Source organism: Plectrocnemia conspersa, unplaced genomic scaffold (assembly GCF_051122295.1).
Source record: "Plectrocnemia conspersa isolate PC_06_02 unplaced genomic scaffold, ASM5112229v1 ptg000006l, whole genome shotgun sequence".
Classification (NCBI taxonomy): Eukaryota; Metazoa; Arthropoda; class Insecta; order Trichoptera; family Polycentropodidae; genus Plectrocnemia; species Plectrocnemia conspersa.
Window position 1 is genome coordinate 19,424,181 of NW_028277170.1, and position 9,864 is coordinate 19,434,044.

At 33.9% G+C, this 9,864-nt stretch overlaps 2 protein-coding genes across 3 annotated transcripts in view; one reads left to right on the forward strand and one right to left on the reverse strand.

Moving 5' to 3' along the window:
* Nucleotides 1-190, forward strand: part of LOC148234451 (facilitated trehalose transporter Tret1-like) — an 18,712-nt gene extending 18,522 nt beyond the window's left edge. Inside the window, exon 14 of the mRNA XM_088187573.1 lies at nucleotides 59-190. Within this exon, the coding sequence (XP_088043699.1) occupies nucleotides 59-175 (117 nt within the window). The 3' untranslated portion in view covers nucleotides 176-190. The remainder of the gene's footprint in view (nucleotides 1-58) is intronic.
* On the reverse strand, nucleotides 185-9,546 carry yps (Y-box binding protein ypsilon schachtel). Of its 2 annotated transcripts, none has more exons than XM_088187575.1 (4): nucleotides 9,432-9,546; nucleotides 8,653-8,716; nucleotides 1,809-2,012; nucleotides 185-1,720 (listed from the first exon to the last, which is right to left on the reverse strand). In XM_088187575.1, the coding sequence occupies exons 1-4, from the start codon at nucleotides 9,514-9,516 to the stop codon at nucleotides 1,213-1,215; spliced, it is 861 nt and encodes a 286-aa protein (XP_088043701.1). In that variant the 5' UTR covers nucleotides 9,517-9,546; the 3' UTR covers nucleotides 185-1,212. The 2 variants fall into 2 exon arrangements, with proteins under 2 accessions (XP_088043701.1, XP_088043700.1); XM_088187574.1 differs by having other exon boundaries at nucleotides 185-1,732.
* Between the last annotated feature and the right edge of the window lie 318 nt (nucleotides 9,547-9,864).

Sequence of the window (9,864 nt, forward strand, 5' to 3'; positions counted from 1 at the left end):
ACTTACTTCTATAAAGATATATCTTTCATATCAGAATCTAACGTTGAGCATTTTAAAGGGATTAAAGAATTATTCGTCGAAGAGCACCGTCGAAACTATCGACAACTCGCAACACAGCATTAATGATTCGGGACAAGGATTGGATGTAACGACTGGGATCGATTTTAAAAAATAAACATTTAAATTACAATTTTAGGTATTTTTATTTGTTTTGCCTTTTCATGCACATGCCCTTTGAACAATAACAGTCAAGATTTCAAGTTTTTTTTGTTGTTTGAAAATAAAAATTAATTGACTACTGAGACAATACCCACAAATTGATGGATCAATAAAGCGATTCATTCACAATCCACACATTTAACACTAGACATTACCACTGAAGTACAATACTAATATACTGATAATGGAATATTTTTGCTTATTAGAATACGAGATGATTTTCCACATATATACTAATACAGCAGACTCTCGAGTATTCAGATGAATTGAGATTTTATTCCTTATCATCTAAAATATTTAAGAGTCCACTTTACAAAACATAACAGATTCATAAATAATATAAATTAACAAACAGCAGAAAATGATAAAAAAAATTTCATAAAATTTTCCGTGATACAAATATATAAATTTTTATATATAAATAAATTATGTTTTATACCCTTTGGTAATAAGAAATTAATACAATAAACGTGTAGTATTCCAATAAGCATTATTTCACTTGACAGATAAGATATAAAATAGACGTCGACATATTTTATATTGTATATACCACATGGTCAAATAAATAATTGTAAGTCCATCAACACTGTTGTTTCTCTCCACGCGGTAAAGTATTAAAGGTATATTCGATTTGTTACAATTCGTTATTTTCAAGGATGCGCTCCTTACCATATATATATATATCAATATATACATACACATCAAGATGTAAAAGACTACATTTTAAACATCCTCAAGAGCAGCTCGGACTCCCTAACGTTACATAGTGACACCTAGCTTGCCTTTGCGTAGATTCAATAAGACACGAGTAAAACAATTTGAAATCTTTACTCTCGGAGAGGACTAATAAAAAAAACTCAATATACAAAGTAAGAAAAACCGGTTACATCAAAAACGGCAAAGTTCGGACGTAATCGGGCAATAAGTTAGTTTAAGCTGCAGTAAACACTCTAGAAAGGTTAAAAAAATAATGTGATTAAGGTCGTATCAATCTTAAGCTTGACTTTGAGTGGTGGTGTTATGCACTTCCTTCTCCTCCCAAATCGGTTCGTTTTGGTCTCTGATTCCCCAGAATTCTTGATTGTTCTTGTCGATGGGTGTTCCGGTTATTGTTCCGGGGGTGGACTGTTTATCTTGTGCACCTTTGTCTTGACCTGCGCCTTGAGGCTTGCCGCCCTGTCTTCCTCTTTGAGGACGATGAGCGCCGAACCAGCGTCCGCCTCTTCCGCCGCGCGGAGGCCCGTTGTTGCCGCCTCCGCCGCCGCCTCCTGCTCCTTCTAGAACTTGTTCACCGTTGTTTGGTTGAGTTCTGCCTCCGCGTCTTCCACCGCGCATGTTGTTGCGAAAGTATCGGTGCTGAGGCTGCGCTCCTTCTCCTTCTGCACCAGGCTGTTTAGCCATCTGCATGTGCATCACAGACTGGAAGGTGCGCGCCCCGAGACCGCCTCTGCGCGGTCCACCACCACCTTCTGCTCCTCCGCGGCCACCGCCTCCTTGTTGCCTTTGTAAGAATCTAAAACAGTGCACACGATCAAATCGAAAAAAGACAGTTTTCCCTCCCTCCATTGAAAATTACAATGTTAGCGTACCCGCGGCGTTTTTCGGCTGCGTAAGGCGAGCCTTTGACTGGTGCTCCGTCGGGTCCAGTAACAAAAGCAGCTTCGAAGCCCTTGTCGCCTTCGACTACGGAGAATTCGACAGCCTCCCCATCGCCGACTGAACGCACCAATTTCCTTGGATTATTCCTAGCGATGGCAGTTTGATGTACGAATACATCTTCTTTTGTATCATCCCTGTTGAACACGAATGAACAGTGAAAAAACAATTTATTATAAAATGCGAACCGATAGATATTTTGGCACTGTTACTCAGCGAAGGCTAGCTTTATCGACATTAAGTTTACCCAAGTCCAGTAAAATTTTTATTACGCAATAAATGCACAAATGCGAGCCTTCTTCAAAATGGCGCAGAACAATTTGCAAATATCACATGCATAAATAATAATAAATTAAATAATATACATGAGGTTGGATCGATAAGTTAAACAAGTACATCTTATCCGTTATAAAATATGAATAAATGAAAGCTTCGAATAGTTGCTTATCATGTGTATTACATAATATATAATATCAAATCGCACATCTATAGTAATTGTATCTTTAAGGGTAAACAATGCCAATTTAATTAGAATGACGTAAAATGTGATAAGCAAAAATAAGGCAACGTCATTAAGATTGCATCGGCATAATCGGAATATGGCGCAAGAAATGAATCAAAAGATTGAAATAATGTTTTTCAAAATTTATCCTTAAAGGTATCGATTTAACATTAAAATTATATGTATATGTATACACATATATAATTTCAATAAAAGGTCAAAGCGAATATTATTGCCATTCTTGTATATAATCCCTGCAACTGAAGCTTTATACTTTATAAGTAGTCAACAATAATATTCATTGTGAAAATATATATGCCTAATTGTTGAGCGCTATTAGTACTGTGCATTAAAAAAACATTTTTTTTAAACATATAAAATAATTATTTTTGACAAAATTTTAAACACTGTCAAGTGTTGGTAAAAGTGCCAAAATTCTATTCACATTATACGCATATATGTTTATCCTCACCGCCGTCAAAATGGCTGAATTTAGAAGCAATGCAGAATCGAAGAGCTCCGAAGCTCGAAAGCATCGATTGACACCAAGACGCGCCCCTCCCGTCTTAAGGACAAAATAATCATCTTTTTATTCATCATGTGATAATATATTCATTCATCAAACATTTGATTAAAAAAAAGGCATTGCAATTCGCCCACGGCAAGGATAAACATATATACGTATTTATAAAAATCTTTGGTTTGCTATTCGATGGGTACACATCGGATTTAGACCAAAGTTTACATATTTATATAAAATATATTTAATTCTATATATACACGATAAAAAAATATCAATTATTATACTCCAGTTGTTGGTTCAAATATATCAGTCAAAACTTCTCTCTCGGAATCAGACAACTTCTTGCACCATATCTTTAACAGCATAAGTTGTATATAAATAAAATAAAAATTCGCTTGCAAAACAAGGACGAAAATGTGAGATGTGTAAGGTCTTACTTTTATTTTAGATTAGTAATTAGAAACCGTGTATACATTTCCAATTGTTTCCTAATATGCAATAATACACACAAAAAACTATGCTCCCACGCGCATATATGTCACTATGTAACACCTTGAATAATATAAGCAGCTGCTCATCTTATTTATCTGCAGCTAAAATTTATCTCAACGAACCAACTTGAATTTGTCATTTAATGAAATCGAAATATTAAAATAATGACCATCGACAGGCCAACTTTTGCCCCCTCCCCTGGATAATATTAAAATGACATCCCAGATTCTAAACTAGAAATTCTCAAGTTATCCCTCAAAAAAATCTCGAACCTATCCTAAAAATATTTTTTTAAATTCAGTGAAATCATATCGGAATACATTTTCACCGGTAGATGTATATTTTTACTAGTGAAAATATATTTTATCTGGCAGATGCTGGTGAAATTATATTTTTTATCTTTTCCACACGTTACAGTAATCAACACATTTACAATGAATGTGTATTTTTCGATCAAGTTAAATTTTTACTAGTAAATTCCAAATACATTTCTAATAGCGAAAATATAATTTAACTGATAGGCGCTATAATGTCTATGAAACTCAATTTGACAGTTGCGAAACATCCATTTTCTGTTCAAACCCAAACCTAATGAAGCTCTTAAAATAATTAGTTTTAGAAGTTGCATTAAGTCAAGACCAAGATCTCTCATGGGAAATAAGAGGAAGTCGACAGACATTATATCCTTATCTGCGCTTCGATATTAGTGTTTTTAAAATATGATAGCTATCCTTACCGATATTACTACTGACTTCTGACATTCGAGTATTGGTTCAAATGTATTCAAACCAAATTTTGGTCAATAGGAGAGCGCAAAAACAATTATCCCTTTTCAGAAGTCAAAAATTCACGTCAAAAGCAATAAAATCGTGGCATCGCCATTGCAGTGCAACGGCGCCGAACCATAAATTTGGTAATCAGTCATTACGATCAACATTTAAGTTGCGTAGAAACACTCTTTAGTAAGAAAAATAAATCTAATTCACATTAAAATTCAATATATTGAATTCCCCGTTCAGTTGCAGGCGCAAAAAGAAGTTCAAAACAATCGTAATGGATGAACATTTGATGATTGTATAAATCGAATCGAAAAAATCACTAGCTACTCCCTCAACAATTTATTTTAAATGGCAAATTTGAAAAGCAAATGGTGTTTGACAAAACAGAACGTATGAATAATTGATTATAAAATACATACTCACAGAGTGAATTTAAGTAGTATACATTCTGATGACATACCAATAACATTTAAAGGGCGTTTTGGAATATAAATCATCACCACCACAAAAATAAAATAGGTGAATCACTAACACTAAAATAAATAAGACAAATACCCTTTGGACTCTCAATGCGAGTCAGAATCACTAGACTTCGATTTTTTAATTTGAAAAAACGAAACATTGATTTTATGCATTTTACCTTTATATATTTTGTAATTTTGTAGATAATAACTATTATTGCAATAAAAGTATCAATGAGGGATTTTTATTGCAATAATGTGGATTTTTCAGTGACAAATTATCAAGACAAAGGTAATTTCAAAAATACAATATACGCAATAAAGCCGTCGCCCTTTCGTAAATCATTGACTCAACTGAAGAGCACACAATGGAATTGCGCAAAATCCTTTTTCAGTTGAGTCAACGATTTTCGAGAAGGTGACGATTTTATTGCCTATATAGTATTTTTGAAATTAACTTTGTGTTAATAGTTTGTGTACCAATAAGTGAAATTTTAATCATTTTAACTGATATAATGACATTTTTATAGTATTATTGTAAAAATAACTTGTGCTGTATTTCTCGATATAATTGTATTTTGTGTCTGATTATGCATATTCTACCGATGTTAATGTGAAAAATGAAGTTAAAATTAGACCCGTCGGTCTAAAAGGTGGCCAACCCAAATGATTTTGCGGGTCACTTTGGAAATGCATCATAACTCCGCGGGCCACATATAAAATTATATACCCCTATATTAGATTTGGATACACTTATAATGGTATTGACGGGGAAATAATGCCAATACTTCAGTAAGTTAAAAAAATTGTAACTGGTGATGATAGTGTGCCTTATAGACATCAAAATTATTAATAAATTGAAAATAAGTTTTATTTAATATGCATCTCAATTCGACGCAACCATCTCAGAAGTCGTCACGCAGATCTCAAATACGCCCATTGACAGCATACAAATACGCTCGCTAACAGCACACAAATACGCTCGCTAACAGCGTAAAAATACGCTCGCTGACCGTACATATACGCTCGCTAACAGCATACAAATACGCTCGCTAACAGCGTACAAATACACTAGCTGACAAGGTACAAATACGCTCACTAACAGCGTAAAAATACGCTTGCTGACAACGTACAAATACGCTCGCTGACAGGGAACAAATACGCACGCTAACAGCATACAAATGCGCTCGCTGACGGTGTACAGACGCTCGCCGACAGCATACAACACGCTCGCTAACAGAGTACAAATGCGCTCGCCGACAGTACAAAAGACGCTCGCCAACAGCGTTTAAATACTCGCTAATAGCATCAGAAAATAAAACTTACCTTGATTCAGGAAAAACATACAAAAATACAATTCAACCTTCATCTTTTCCTCGAGACTTTTTGACTGTTTAACAAATAAAATTGAAAGTAGTTCATATAATTATTAATTTTAATAAAATAAAAATACACATGTCCCTTGGGTCCTGGAAGTGTATGCTACAAGACAAATTTTGGAGCCTAGTAATTCATGGTAATTATATAGTAGTGAGACAATATCAAATAAATATATTAAAAACAACTATTTTGTATTACACCCACTGCATTATGTATGACAGTAAAATTCCGATAATTCAAAAGCAAAATTATTATTATTATTAAATAACTGGTTTTTAAAATATGTATTATTCATCTATTGCTTTAAAATGACATAATAGTTTTGTTAAAATTGAAAACATCAAATTCAAAAATGAAAAATATTTTTTTTAAAGTGAGTTAGAACATTAAAAGACAATGAAAAGTCACAAGCAGATGCAAATGTTTTCGATTTGAATTTTGACAATAGAAACTAATCTTGGCGAAAAACAACTCGGTATTTGATGTGATTATATTTGTATAGCTATTATTTGACAGCAATTTTTGAGTACCGCCCTACTCATACAAACGTACGTGATACGTTCGTATGGGTATTATAAAAATTATTCGGTGACATCTTATGTTGAGAACCTCTGACTAGCAAAGGATACAAAAAAGGATCATAAATGAGTTTATTGTGTAAATTATTTGTTATATTGTAAACAAGTATTGTTATTGCGAAATCTAATGGAAAAAGACCCGATGTTTTTTACCTACTTTTTGAATAATAACCCAAAGGTAGGGCGGTTAATATCGGGAAATATAACTACTATAAGATTGTGTAATTCTGGGAAATACACTTTTTTATATTTATGCGATTTAATTGTAAATAGTCTTCGATATTGAGAAAATTTGTTAAACGTATTTTAGTCAATAAATAAAATAATTAATAATAGAACATTTTTGAACTTATTGTTTCGCATTTATTCCGCATTCTTCAATTTATCTATATTATTTTATATAGAAATTATTTACCTTGAATCAAATATAAGAAAATATGTTTTTTATTTTTTGCTGATGTAAAAATATAAAACCATCTGGGTTTTACCAATAGATACCACTAGAATGCACTTTAATAAATACTTTGTTCTTTAAAATAAATTGTTTGTGCATTTATGTAAGGATATTTTCAACGGAAAAGGATTCATCAGAGAGATATACATAAGGTGTTCACTGTTTCGACAAATGCTTGCTCGTATTGCACAATCAATTCGTTATATACCTATTACTCATTTAATTTTTCCTCTGTTTATTACAATTATATACAGTATTTGTAATGGAAATAATACATGTTAATAAGAATCTGATTTAAATTCAGTTTCTTCGACTCGCCAAAGAGATGTTAAAAATATTTATTTATGTATATATATGGGAATTTTGTTCACTCGATTTCAATACATTTCTTATAAATTGACCTTGTAAAAATATCCCAGCTAAGTTCATTATCAGCCTGATCCAGTATTATTATTTAAATTGGCAGCTATACAAAAAATTTTTTTTCTATAAATTTACCATGATTGAAAAATAAGCTCAAAATGTTTTATTGTTATACAAAAATACATTAGACTAGTTAATTATTTTGTTTTGAATGTTGCCGAAAAACAGGATAAGTATTTTTTAACCATATTGAATAGAATGTTTATGTTCTATGAAAAGAATATTGTAGATAAATAAAACAAGTTAACGATTTTACGCATCCCAGAGATTGATACAAGTAAATAATTTTCTAATTCGATTTTTAGTTTCAAGATGATATTTCGCGAAAAGATTATATCCAATTTTTGTTGGAGTCTTTTCTGACGGGTGTCATTAAAAATAGGTATGTAGTGGACCAGATTCTTAAAAATAATAAGTTTACGAAAATAAAAAGAGTGTTAATATATTTACATTGTGCAAATATAAAAAGTCGGAAAAAAATACTGTCTAACACAACTCAAATCAGAAACCAGTCAATTTGACTGGTTCCGTAAATCTAGGGTTCCGTAAATCTAGTAAGCAACACTAAATTTAAGGAACCTATAAAATTGACAGATTTCTGATTTGATTTGTAACAGACAGTATTTTTTCTGGGTTTTTTGCGACTTTTTATACTTGCACAATGCAAATATATTAGTACAATTTTTATTTTCGGCAATCTCTTATTTTTAAACAAATTAAACATTTATATAGTCTTAATAAATTAGGGTTTCGTAAATTGTTTTTATACAAAACAAATATTTCATAAGCGCAATTCACAGATTGAAAATCATCAGTACAATGCTTGCAAAAATATTGTATAATATATTTGTGAAATTAGTTATCATATTAAAATAAACATTTTACAACAAAAAAAATAAATAAATTGGTAACACGGATCGAAAATCTTAGGGATTTTTGTGCAGTTTGATCGAGAGATGAATGTAGGTTGATAATCGCATAGAGGTACATACATGGAAATACAATAAAAATGCAAAACATGGCAATGCGAAATAAAATCGCAGTGCTGATTGGTGACAAAAAAAACCTTACTGGACTTTGTATCGGATTCGACTTCCTGATAATTAGATGTTAAGCGTCTCAGCGTCAAAACCATCGGCTTATTTGCAAAGAATTCAAGTATGAAGAGCTGAAAATTAACTTTACCTGTTGATGAACCCGTAACCGCTCTTGACGTTAAACCATTTCACGGTGCCAGACACCTTTTCAGCTGAAACAAATAAAAAAAGCCAAGTCAGTATCGTAATTGATTAACAGACACGTGTGATAAGAGAGACCATGCGGCGCGTGAAAAAATGACGATTTGAGTATAAAAAATGTTATTTTGGTGCTAAAAGCTGAAATCCCGGGCATGAATTCGCGAGAAGAATATCGATTTGAATTTAATTTCAAATGTTATTTCGGTCCGAAAAACATCTATTCCTGGCATAAATTCATGATCGGCGATGTAATGGCAAATAGTCGATTTGAATTAAAAAAATGAAATTTTGGTCCGAAAAGCTTCTATTCAGAGCATAAATGGCGCGCGATCGATCGTGGCCTTGGATTGAAAAAGCTGGGAGAATGCGCCCCAGCGCCGCCATGTTGTTGCTAAATTGGATTCGAAATTCCTATTAGAATGCGATGAAAGCGCGCAAGGGAGCTGATTGAGGAGGTCCGGAGAAGCTGTGAAATAAAAATGGACGCGCGGCCATGCCGGCGTCCCGGCGCACGCGGCTTGAAAAAACTACTATTCACAAGCCGCGGCCGTTTTAAGGGACCCAGCCTTTCGGGATACTCTCTCGGGGTGCTGGTGCTAATCGGGAACACAGAAAGGGCGCAAGGGACGCCGGGCGTCTCTGTGGCCAAACCACGTGCAATGCAGAAGGCGAAGCGTCGGTGATCTGGGAGCTCCGGCGCTTTGCCCCCGAGGCGCGGGTACTCACCGATGACATGCTTGAGCGGCGCGGTCTTCGGCTGCTGCGGTGTTTTCTCGGCATCAGCCATGGCGGCGGTGGGCTCTATCGGCATGGCTCTATCGGCCGCGGCCTGGGCGGTTGTGGCGGTTCGATGTGAAGCCGCCGGAAGCGGATGGCGCTGTAGCACGCCGCCGCCCAGACATTGCCATAACAAAAAATTAGTAATAAGCGTCCGTTCATCGCACGTGCTAAGGAATCATATTTTATTGACAATCTCATAAATAAATAAAACAAGAGCGGTAAAATTTTTATTTCAATCAGAGAATCACAATCGTCTACTCCCTCAATCGCATATTTTATTTTATTCATCCAAGTTGCAGACACAGCGTTCTCTATTCAATATATATCAGTATATATATTTTATTATATATCAGTATATTTCAAACACATAAATAATAAA